Source organism: Mustela lutreola, chromosome 1 (genome assembly GCF_030435805.1).
Source record: "Mustela lutreola isolate mMusLut2 chromosome 1, mMusLut2.pri, whole genome shotgun sequence".
Lineage (NCBI taxonomy): Eukaryota > Metazoa > Chordata > Mammalia > Carnivora > Mustelidae > Mustela > Mustela lutreola.
This window is the reverse complement of record NC_081290.1, coordinates 176,364,898-176,377,603: the sequence shown is the minus strand read 5'-3', so window position 1 is coordinate 176,377,603 and position 12,706 is coordinate 176,364,898. Positions and strand designations below refer to the sequence as shown.

At 46.0% G+C, this 12,706-nt stretch overlaps 1 protein-coding gene across 1 annotated transcript; it reads left to right on the top strand.

The window, feature by feature from the left end:
• Window positions 1-525: 525 nt before the first annotated feature.
• MMP13 (matrix metallopeptidase 13) lies at window positions 526-11,457 on the top strand. Its single transcript, XM_059179345.1, has 10 exons — window positions 526-866; window positions 957-1,198; window positions 1,888-2,036; window positions 2,207-2,332; window positions 4,281-4,442; window positions 5,735-5,852; window positions 6,391-6,524; window positions 7,505-7,664; window positions 9,026-9,129; window positions 10,163-11,457. Exons 1-10 carry the CDS (start codon window positions 534-536, stop codon window positions 10,261-10,263), a joined length of 1,629 nt encoding a protein of 542 aa, XP_059035328.1. The 5' UTR covers window positions 526-533; the 3' UTR covers window positions 10,264-11,457.
• Window positions 11,458-12,706: the final 1,249 nt, after the last annotated feature.

The window sequence follows — 12,706 nt, the reverse complement described above, 5'->3', positions numbered from 1 at the left end:
AACAAGCCCTCCGGGGGTAGTCCCTACTTCCAAGGTTTTTCTACAGATTCAGTGAGGTCAATCCTTTTAAGCCCAGCGGGGGGTGATCCCCATCTGTGTTGGCCCTTATCTCCTACTCAGATGCAGTCTCCCACTTCTTCCTGGACCTGCAGGAAATTCAGGTGGGATCCCGGGGTTGCTGAGAGTCACACCAGCGCCTTTGAATGTCCACCGCAGCCTTCAGCCCAGTGCCTGCGCCCTGGCCCTTCCCGGCCTCCACGCTGGGGTCTGGTGCAGTTCTGTGGCCCCTAGGTACACACAGTGTCTCCCTCTGGAGTTGCCCTATGAAAAATAAACCAGGTTACGGAGCTTCTAGAAGCAGGACTCTTCATGGAAGCAAGTGCAGCATCTTGACACTCTTATCTGAAAAATAAGGAGGGAGAAACATTTTTGCCCAGTAAAGTGAAAATTTTACGACTCTGCTTCTTCCCACAGTGTCCATAAATATGCTGAGGCCGTTTATTTTGCCAGATGGTTTTGGAGGCCCTGCTGAAATGAGAGAAGCCCTCGTTCTATATTGCCCTCAAATTCTACCACAAACCACACTTCTTGGGAGAAAAAAAAAAAAAAAAAGTCGCCATGTAAGCATGTTTACTTTAGATGCACTAGGAAGCGGGAACTTGCCCACAAATGGTGAGTCACCCTGCAGGTCTATAAAAGTAAAGGTGCTTGCCTGGGAGGAGGCAGAAGCTCCAGGCATGTCCATCACGATGCTCCGGGGCATCCTGGCTGCCGTCCTCTTCTTGAGCTGGACTCAGTGTTGGTCCCTGCCCATTCCCAGCGATGGCGAGGACGATCTGTCCGAGGAAGACTTCCAGCTTGCCGAGGTAGGGTATCTTGCCGGTCTCAAAGGGGTGCTGCATCTCACATGTGCCCTTCTCTTTTTTAAAGGCAGGCCATTCTGGTCTCTTTTCCAGCACTACTTGAAATCCTACTACTACCCCATGAATCCTGCTGGAATCCTGAAGAAGTCGGGCGCAGGCTCCGCGGTTGACAGGCTCCGAGAAATGCAGTCCTTCTTCGGCTTAGAGGTCACTGGCAAACTTGATGATGACACCCTGGATATCATGAAGAAACCAAGATGTGGGGTCCCCGATGTGGGCGAGTACAATGTTTTCCCCCGAACTCTCAAGTGGCCCAAGACAAATCTGACCTACAGGTGAGCCAGCAGCTATCTTTCTGTGATCTTTGTTATTTAAAATAGTATCAAATGCCTAATTTTCAGCACAAGCTGTAGGTGACAGAACACGTTTGGTTCCATTTTATTTTAGGTAGGCTTTACATATTTAATTAGAAGTTAAATAATTCCCAGTAATAGTTTTAATATTGGTGAGAATATCTCATGAAATCTATTATAGCTTCATTAACCAGCATGATCTTTCGTTGGAAATCGCAAAGCATTTTTTTTTTTTTAGGAAAGAAATCAAGTTAGAAGTAAAAGTAGGTGTAATAAAATTTGCATATGTACTACATGAGGCATATTTATTAAGAGTGCTCAAAAATGGAGAGTACTACTCTCTCTAGGAACTTGACAAAGCTGTTTCCATTATTTGGATCATAGCAATACAACTCCAAACCTGTATCATAAAATATGTTTCATTAAATATCTGAATACTTTAAGTGTAAAATTACAAGTGGTCAGATATTTGGAGATACTCAAATGTCTGAATTTATTTTGTTATCTTTGTATGGCATCATAATTACTAAGTTCTTTGAAATAATGGACCTCTGGTAGAACTTTTAGGGAAGCCATTGCATTTTGAGTTGCAAAGCAGTATCCCAAGAAAATATATTCTCAAATAGCTTTCTCCTTCCAAAAATGTAATTGAAACTTTCTCTCTTGAATAGGATTGTGAATTATACCCCTGATCTGACTCATTCTGAGGTTGAAAAGGCATTCAGAAAAGCCTTCAAAGTTTGGTCAGATGTGACCCCTCTGAATTTCACCAGACTTCACAATGGCACTGCTGATATCATGATCTCTTTTGGAACTAAAGGTAATGGTGCAGAATCATTTTTGAGACATTTTTACATTCTTCCCCCTAGTTGTCTCCATTTTTAAATTCCTACTTTCAGTCATTCATTGTTTTTTGCAGAATTCACCAAGCATTTGTGCCAGGCATTGCTGGATATAATTAGATTCTTAACTCTTCCTTTTTGTGTGTAGAACATGGTGATTTCTACCCATTTGATGGACCTTCCGGTCTGCTGGCTCATGCTTTTCCTCCTGGGCCAAACTATGGAGGGGATGCCCATTTTGATGATGACGAAACTTGGACAAGTAGTTCCAAAGGTAATATTTCTTACAAAGGTATGATTCGTGATTACTAGACTAGGTTAGATGGTGATCCCGTTGATAAGAAGCGAGGAAGCATGCTGTAAGTTATGTTCCATAGTTGATTATAGTTTTCAAAAAAAGCACGAGTTTACCTTATGCTTATTAGTCTCTACACGGGACAGTTCTACAAACCTATGCAGATCACTAAAAGTGAGCAGTTTAGTTTAGTGGTTTGAGGGATGCTAGCTAACTGTGAATTAGGACCCAAATGTCTTTCTGTCCGCCAAGGTGTTGTTACTGCGGATTTCCTTTCGCTGTGCGGAGGAAGAAAAGTTTATTACAAATACATGCCTAGGAACTGTTAGGGCTGGAGAGGCAGGTCCCAGACGAACTGGATGTGAGTTGAAAGAGTTTTCTTTTCCTTGACAGAACTATTAACAGCACAAGGGCAGCGTGTTTTCTGTCCTCTGTTATGTGAGTTCCTAGTTTCAGACACATGCATGTCACTGATTTTACAAATACCTTTCCAACAAATCAAGATGATGTCTTGCTCCAAACAGCATGAGACAGACCAGATAAAAATTACATTTATGAGACCAAAATGAAACTCAGTGTTGAATCAATTCAGTCAGTAGATGAATCTTTAAAGCTCAAAAGAATTGAGAAAATGTAAGGAGAAACGCGAGACTGCTCCAACACCGACGGACCCGCGGATCTCCGCTGACCCTTGCTTGTGATGGTTGAAGTTAGAGCTAGTCTTCAAAGGTAGCTCATTTTTGTTATTCGTTAGAATCAGAAGAATTGTTTTCCCAAAGAGTAAAAACTGGGCCTTGGCTGACCAGTGCCTCAGCCTCAATGCCTCCATGTATCTTTGGAAAGAAAGGTGAGATTCATGCATTTGTGTTCTGAATATTACACAGGTAAGAAGGATCTTAACATCTAGTACTGTTCAGACAGAGCCACGGTAAACCCCAGCTTTAGGCTCCTGGATTTGAAACAGCTAGTGGAAATGAATGAAAATATTCACAAACAAATCATGATTGATTTCTCAGCTAAAGGCCAAGAACGGGACCTTGAGTCATGAGTCATTTCAGTGAAGAATTGCTTTATACTCAGATGATGTGCACTTTGATTGCCCTTATGGTCTGCAGGGTTACTGCGCTGCTCGTACATTTCCTTCAGGGACAGGCTCTGGCAGCAAATGGTATTTAAGGTCAAATTGAAACCAGTGACTCCAGCTTCCACGTATTTTTTTCCCCAACTTTTCATCCTTTTTTTTTTTTTTTTTCCAAATTAAAATATCTGTAGTAGGAGGCTCAGAAATTGGTAGAAAGAATGACTAGAGGAAACAATGTAAATTCAGTGTCCCAGGAGTCTTCTAAAGTTGAGGAAAGTTGGCCAATCATTTCCACAGTTTCTATTTCTTTAAACTTTAGAGTCTAGAGATACTCTGGAAAGGATCGTTTGGTTAGGACTTGTTCCCAGGGAGATTCCAGACACCCTATTTAGTGCATGCTCCATACTTGGTCATCATCTATTTGCGTGGTGCCTCTGGTTCAGACAATGTTCTAGAAACACCCCGACAGGTAGCCCCCTATGTGACTTCCCACGACTCCTCCCTCAAGGCCTCCATTGTCCGCTTTCCTCACCTGACCTGAGAAAACAAAGAGCAGCTGGGGATTCCTACTGTCCTCCCAGTAAACCCTCACTGATTGCTCACTGTTTGACAGCATTCTGTTGAGATCCTAATGACGTAGGCAGCTATAATCAAAGAGAACATTAAATGATTTATAAGGATTAAATCAATATTTTGACTCTTCCTTCAAGCAACCAAATATTGAATCTTAATTTTTTTTTTTTAAAAAAGAGTGAAACAGCCAAGAAAGAGATAGAGGCGAGGAAAGTAGCATTCCCTCGGTTAACGGGTCACTGCCTTGCTTTCTCATCGTCGCTTTGTTTATAGGCTACAACTTGTTCCTTGTTGCTGCCCACGAGTTTGGCCACTCCTTGGGCCTCGACCACTCCAAGGACCCGGGGGCACTCATGTTTCCCATCTACACCTACACGGGCAAGAACCACTTTATGCTTCCTGATGACGATGTACAAGGCATCCAGTCTCTCTACGGTAACTCTTAATTTATCAGTCTAGAAACAGAATAGACTTGAAGACGTCAGTGAGGTTATCGTTACCAATATTGCCGGCCTGCTTCTGTTACTAAAACCTGGGAAGACATGCCCACTCGGAGCATCTGCTCAAGTAGAAAATATCCTATCCTCCAAAGCTTCTGCAGATTCCTATTTGTATTTTATTACTGCGAGGTGTAGCTTTGAGTCCCACAAAACACTTCTGACGTAAGGAAGGAAACTATTTTATTCCCCATTTAACCAATGAAGAAACTACACCCTGTAGCGCTTAGAGAGTGTGTCGCTGGTACCGAGGCTGAGGGTGGAGGTATGGCCTTAACCAGCTTTTTAAAATTCTGGGTATTTCTTCCGCCATGTCAGTTTGCCACAGTAGAATCCATTCAAGTGGCCTGTGGTAACTTTTAATCCACATCTACTATTATAGATGACCATTGTTAAGAATCTCTTCTTTTTTTTCTTCCAAATTTTCAGTAATAGTTATAAAATAATTAAACCTCACCCAATCTAGCAAAATTGCCCACTATTAACAGAGTTAAAGTCATCAGTGTAAACTCTTCCAGAGCCGCAAGCTCAGAAGCCTTGCTCACGGCCCACGGCCGATCAGTCTCTGGACTGAAATCGACTCTAGCAGCTAGTGTGGGTGTGGGCAAGCGCCTTGTGTTTCTTGTTATCTCTACAATATTGTGACCAGGCAGTTGACCATAGAACTAACAGGAGCTGGGTGGACAAGCAGCGGCACAGGACTGGTACTGGGCACGGCCCGAGCCGGGGGAAGCTAACTCGTGGCACATCAGGGCTGCCGAAGGCCTGGCTTCTCACTCACAGCCGTGGCACGGGGGTAAAACTGCATCCGACATTGCCAGCTGGTAAAAGAGGCGAGAGATAGAGCAGAGGGAGGACTCCTGCAGGGAGTCGAGAAAGAGAAAGGTGCGTCTGCAGAGCAGCCTGTGCCGTAGCTCATGCCAGGCAGGGGGAAGCTTTCCTCAGAGTCTTGCTCCCATGCCCTCCCATTTCTATCTCCAACCTCAAGAAACCCAAATCTGCTTGAGCAGAATTTCAAAGGGTCTTGAGGACGGAAGCGGGAGGAGCCAGCCCACCCGCAAGAGCTTGGTGACCCGCAGGAAAGGAGGAAGGTCACAGGGGTTTGGATCTGACGTGGAAGCTGGGGACGTCCTGCCCCCGCCCCAGGGCACCCTGTGACCCTCCGCTAGCCGGGGCGGGCATCGGGAAGGCCGGCCTCACCACCTCCTTCCCTTCGTTTCATGCCTGCAGGCCCAGGAGACGAAGACCCCAACCCAAAACATCCCAAGACACCAGACAAATGTGACCCCGCCTTGACCCTGGACGCCATCACCAGCCTCCGAGGAGAAATGATGATCTTTAAAGACAGGTGCTCCTGCTACGCTCTTACCCCGTCCGCGTGTCCTGCACACTTGTGAGACACTTGTGAGGCTGTGTCTGCAACTTGCCTAACGTCCAGTTGCATTTTCAAAGGCAACGTTAACAATGAAAATAATAGCTTTGGGGGTAGTTTTTTTTTTTTCTTTTTATGTATTCGGATGAAATAAGTGACTAAGGGATGAACACTTTACTTTTACCTTTCCCGTGGCTCATCTGGGCGTGGCGCAGCTTCCCTTTATAAAGATAACCACGTCAGTACGGAAACCCAGTTTACCTATTTGAAAACCCAAGTGTTGGAATCAGTTTCCGCATCAGTAAACTGTCAGAGCGTCCACACGATTCCTTTGGGTCCGGAAAGTTTGTCCTGGTGACAAAGGTGGTGATTTAAGAGCATGTTTACAACCTAAACTTGAGGGTACCGAGACACGAGAGATGAACTTTGCGCTTCTACCGCGGTCTGATAGGCTTGTTTGTTCCTGTGTTCGTGTATTCATTCATCAAACTCTGGATTTTCACTTTGGTGTTAGATTCTTCTGGCGCCTGCACCCTCAGCAGGTGGACGCCGAGCTGTTCTTGACGAAATCCTTCTGGCCGGAGCTTCCCAACCGGATTGACGCTGCCTATGAGCACCCCTCCCGGGACCTCATCTTCATCTTCCGAGGTGAGCCCTTCTCCGGGGGCCTCCACACGCCCCGGGCAGGCGGGGATGAACTCAATGCTGCCGGAATCAGCACGATGACCAGTCCCGGAAAAAAAATACTTGAAATATTTAAAAATTTAAAAAATTATTTAAAAGTATTTTTAAAAGTATTAAAAAGTACTTAAATTAAGAGCCAAGTATAACAAAATATTAAACAGAACATATTTGGAAACTTTCTACCAAATGTCCCCAAATCTGACAGGTAAAAAGCCACCATTATTTCTTACCGTTACAAATTCACTGTTTGTTTTATAACAGGTGTGTCAGTTTTTTCTTACTTCCTCTCAAAAATTATTTGCTGAGCAGATGTTATGATCATGTACCTCTTGAAACACTGAAAAAATATGATCGATAATTCCCCCTTCTGAAAAGTCAGTTTATTTCATTTTCTCACCTTTTCTTGGTAGCCCTTCACCATACGCCATAGGGATTTTTGAATATTTATATTCATAGTATATATACATTTTCATATTTTACTTGTTCTCTCGACATCAAGTCAGGGACAGTTTTCCAAACTGCTGCTCTGTCTTCCGGATCATCATTCATTCACTCTACTGACATCATAATTAATGCTACAATAAAATCACGTTATGGGGCATGGAATCTGACTTTTCAGTCTAGTTCGCTGTTCCCACTCTCCTGCTTATTCATGAAGAAATTTTAACACACTTTTCACCCACCTCCAGATTAGCAGTCGGACATAAGATGTTGCCAAATTGATTAAGATATTTGGTGATAATTGTACTCATACTTAGGAAATTAGCATCTTAAATCCTATTTTTTGTTTGAAGAATGCTCTTATTTCTGTGTTTCACAAACACAGCCCCTAATCGATTTCTAAATGTGTAAAATGAGTCTTTCTTCGTTAAAGTAAATATCTACATAATGTGAATCCTGCTGAAGTCTCCTAGGTAATAAATCTATTCTTTCACTTTCTCTAGGCAGAAAATTTTGGGCTCTTAATGGTTATGACATTCTGGAAGGTTATCCCCAAAAAATATCCGAACTGGGATTTCCAAAAGAGGTTAAGAAGATAAGCGCAGCCGTCCACTTGGAAGGCACACGGAAGACGCTCTTCTTCTCGGGAAACCAGGTCTGGAGGTGAGCAGCCCTGTTTACGGACCCATCGCACCGTGTCCCAGAGGCTGAGTGAGACCCACACCACTCTCCTCATCCAGCGCAGAGGTGGGCCAGGAAGCTGCCGGCCCGTGGCTTTTAAAGTCAGCCCCTTCTAGAAGGACGGGCGGAGTTGGAATATTCCGAGCGCAGGTCAGCAGGAAGGCAGCTCTGACACTGGCAGCATTTAAGAGCTTAGAGCCATGTATGTATTTGGGGATGAGAGTCTCTGACAGAAATCCCATACTTGAAAGGTTTACATTAGTAGCTTTATGTGTACACACATGCGCACACACGCACATCCCTGTATGTGGCGTCTTTGTTGTCTGGCTTCCTTAGTCTGACAATGACATTCACGACTGTCTAAGTACTACAGTCGGGTTCCCCTCGGTCCTGCTGTTCCAGTCCCTATGCCCTAGGTGAGGTTCGTGGTGCAGTGAGGGTGTGTGACTTACCATGTCACAAGAACACTGTGCTTTTATCCCCGTTTGGCTGGAACATCTTTCCCTGCATCTCTCTCTCTTGAAATTCTATCCTCTGGTCAAAGTTAACTGGAAATACCATTTAAGCTCAAAGTCTTTTGGATCACCCCATCCACAGGCTATGTCCCTTCTCATGTCTTCCTATGGCCCTGGGTGTCTCCTTGTCTTGACGGTTGGCTTCCACGGCTTAGTATTGCCGTGTAGACGTGCCCCGCCTCCCTTCCCGGTTCAGTGCGTCTTGTCTTTCACCTACTGGAATATAGCGCCAGGATGAGAAACTCTCATCAGTAACAGAAACGGCGGTACCTGACGGGAGGCCGTTCCAGGCTGATTTCAGGATGTGTGTGGTTGACTCGGGTGTGTCTGTGTACAGGGCAGGTGGACTGTGGAACTGTAGCAATGGGAGGGGCAAGCCATGCTCCCCTTCGTCGCTCAGAACCACCAGACACCCCAATAACTTTTCAGTCCAGAAGTTATACGTCAAATATTCCTGCCTCCATTACCACACCTAGTGAGTTGTCTAGATCAGTATATAGTTGTTCAATGCACTAACATGCATTTATTTTGGTCTAAGAACACTTTCCTAATAACCACGTTTATAACCAGTAAGCCGTTTGTGAAATGGAAGGGAGCCTGTGACGATCTTTAGAAAGATGGCCCGAGACAAGGCCACTCAGCAAGCATCTGCCTTGCACTCAGCATCCTGATTCTGAGTTTGAAAAAGCTACTGGATGTTCTAAATGGACTTAAAATTCTGTAACTCTTGTCAGTTTTGAAAGGTGTCATGATAATCCACTGTGTCATGTCTAAGACAATTCCTAAGAAATACGACCCACTCAAGAGTTTCTATTTCTTACTGCGTAGCTACGATGACACCAACCAGGTCATGGATAGAGACTACCCCAGGCTGATAGAAGACGACTTCCCAGGGATTGGTGATAAAGTGGATGCCGTCTACGAGAAAAACGGTAATGAGTTCCATCACGCTGACCTCAACGAGGGGCTCTGTAGCCCCTCAAACTCATTTCCCTTAGAGAGCAGTTTTACACAGGACTTACATGTGCTAAGAGACCTATCAAGAGACCAGTTAAGGAGTAGTTACATAGGAAACAAAACATACCACACTTAGAATAAACAAAAACGTTGCTTAAATGGTTGCTAATTCCACGAATACAAGATGCCAAACTTGAAACACGATCTTAACTTATCTTTTTAAGATTTTATTTTTTATTGGAGAGAGTGACAGGGAGAGAAAGTGGTGGGGGCAGAGGGAGAGAGAACCTAGCACGGAGCCATACGTGGGGCTCGATCTCATGACCCTGAGATAGGACCGGAGCTGAAATCAAGTGTTGGACACTTAACCGACTGAGCCACTCAGGTGTCCCAACATTATCTTAAATTGTGCTTAATGATGCCAAGAGACAAAAATTATTGCCACAATTCAAAGCAGGGGCAGAGTGGGGAGTCATTTACATAGAAAGACCAGTGACTATCGTAACTACATGGTTATTTTTGCTTTAATTATGAAAAGGGGCGTTTCTCCAAACTTAAGTAGTATCAATATGTCAAGCATCAAAACTGGAACTCACGGCAAGGTGACCGCTATTTCAGGGCACCTGGGTGGCTCAGTTGGTTGAACGTCTGTCTTTGGCTCAGGTCATGATCCCGGAGTCCTGGGATCGAGTCCCACCTTGGGCTTCTTGCTTGGCAGGAAGCCCTCCCTCTTTTCACGCTCTTTCTCTCTCTCAAGTAAATAAATAAAATCTTAAAAAGTTCTATTAAAAATAATGAGCACTCGTTCAAGGTGACAGTTTAGGAGACCTGGGGAACTTGTATACTTTTTCCCTCCCGTAACTCTAAGCGATCTATGAGGGTTCTAATCACAGACACTGGTGTGTGAGAAAACAGTGGGGTCTAACAGGTTGGACTTCTAGTGTAAGCTGGCGTAAACTCTTCCTGTTTTCAGACTCTGCAATTTTCTTTTTGGTCTTTTCCTTCCAGGTTATATCTATTTCTTCAGCGGGCCCGTGCAGTTTGAGTACAGCACCTGGAGCAAGCGTGTTATGCGCGTCATGCCAGCGAATTCCCTGTTGTGGTGTTAAGTGTCTTCTACATATTGTTATTTAAATCCTGGCGAGCACTGGACAGAACACCTCCAGCGATCCGGGTGTGGGGGAGGGGAGGTCGGGAGAGCTTAGTTCTGGGAACAAGCTTCGGTAACTTATCTCAGAATAGAGGGCATCTGTACAGTGAGCCGTGGCTGGAACCACGGTGGATTTGAAGGAACGGAATCCAGCGGCCGCAAGGATCACCTGATCCTTGCGCGCTGCACGGAGCCATGGCCCACGCTATTTCCCACCACAGACACGGGATGTGTGCTGTGTCAAAGGGAGCACAATATTGAAATGTATTTATAAGGACACTTTGCGCAGGCATACAAGCAAGTCAGAGTTATGTAATTAACGAATCATCTTTATTAAAAAGTATAATAGTGTGTGAATGGGGTCTGCGGGGAACATACGATACCAGGAACAGACAGAAACCAAAGAGGAGTATCTGTAATAAAGACATTGTGGACAGCTTCCCAAAGCAGTGATTTGGGTTTTGCACTGAGAATATTTGAATGTACGTGCCCCGTTCCTAATGACACTAGGATCAGTCACCCCGGATGAGACACAGGGCCCGAGGCCAAGGACAGTAGATGTGGTCTGTGGGCTCGGTTTAATTCTCGCTGTTGACCATGATCCCAGGCCTACCCACAAAGAAGATAAAGACAGCCCATCTCTCTTTGTATTCAAACATTCCAGGTCTCCCCCAAATACCAGAGGATTAAAATGGCTATCACAATGATCTAAGGTGTCATTCTCCCATAAATCAACAGATTCTTTAAGATGAAAGGTAGTACCTAGATAATGGCTCTAATTGTCCCCTTCACCATGGATGGACAGGCTCTTTTCCAAAAATAGAAAGTGTATCTTGTAAATTGGAAGCATGCAAAAACATACTTCCAAAATAAGGAAACATCCAAAATAAAGAGAACATCCCACTGGACTGCAGTCCTCCTGCGGATGTGGAAATGAGCTTCTCTCTCTCCGTGCTGTCCTCTCCCCTCGGGCACAGCTTACCTGCCCCGCGTGGGGTGCTCGCTGAACGGGGGAACGGCCACAAGCGATCTTGGACGTGCTGGGACCTCTTGTTCACAGAAGTTCAGGCAAAGAAAAGAAAGTGTATGATATTTGCAAGATGTATCAGGAAGCATTTATACTGTTTATAATAAAAAAGGTATTTTCCACGAACATTCTTATATAGTGTATTTTGTCTTTTGGTGTAATTTTAGGCTTTCCTTATACAAGGGGGATCCATTTAAAGTATTCCTTTTTCTTGCTCAAACTTCTTGGTGGATGTAACTCACTCATTGTTTCGTTTTGTGCTGGTGAGCCCTTTCCCCAGGACGGGTGCTCAGACTCCCCTGCGGGAGCACAGTTTGGAAATGAAGAGGGAGGAGTACTAGATGGGGAGCAAGGAAGACTGTGTTCTAATGCATACCTTGACGCTCTTGGGGCCTGACTCTAGAGGCTTACAATGAGACTATTGCAAGTTGGTGAAGTCAGGAAACACGGGGAGGCAGGCAGCTCTCCTGAGGACGGCAAACCCTGTCTGGGAACCTCAGGGTCCCCGGAGCTTAAGACTAGGTCCCTTCTGTTTCTCTAAACACTGTCCATCTGGACACTTAGCAAATGTCTGTTAAAGGTCAGGCAGCTAAGATGTTGAGATGAACTAGAAAAACTTGCTCTCTAGCCCACAGATCCTGTATGGTACAGCAGAGATTGAAAGTTAGCAAGTGGTTTTGAGGGGAGGGTGACTAGTCACTGCAGGTCCGAGAGGGCTGCAGACTGACTGCTCCCGGCACAGCCCTCAGAGTCGGTCTCCGCACTGTTGGTCCTCCTGGACTGTGCTAGGGTTCTTCTGAGGCTGGCTCTTGGACTAGAAATGCCTGTCCGTCCGTCCGTCCACGCGGTAAATCGTGCCTGGGCACCTGCGCCGTAAGGAGACGCCGTGGCCACAGTGAAGCGGAGACCTCACGGCTTTGCTGGAGCCCAGAGTCTGGCTGGGCAGCCGGGCATGGATCAGTAAGTATGAGATACGGCTACGACAAGTGTCTTCGAGAGAGCGGGTACCCCGAGACCCTCCCGTAAGAGGGGTGTTAGCTTCCACGTGCAGGGCCGAGGAGCCCCAGAGGGTGAAAGTCCTCGGGGCGGAAGAGACAAGCGGCGACTGTGGAACACCCATGCAGGGCAGGACAGGTCGGGACGGGTCCCCACCGCGCCCCGCCGACCGAGGACTTGCGGGAGCCGGGGAGAGGCGGGAGAGCGCGGCGGGAGAGGCCAGGAGAGTGCGGCGGACTCCCGCGGTGCGCAGACCCGCGTGCCCGCACACCCCCCGCCCCGCGGCCCTTCCCGGAGCTGTGCGAACCCGCGAACGGGCCGACAACACGCGGATGGACAGGGAGAGCGGCCTGCGCCGAGGTCCCCGGGGGACTGGCCC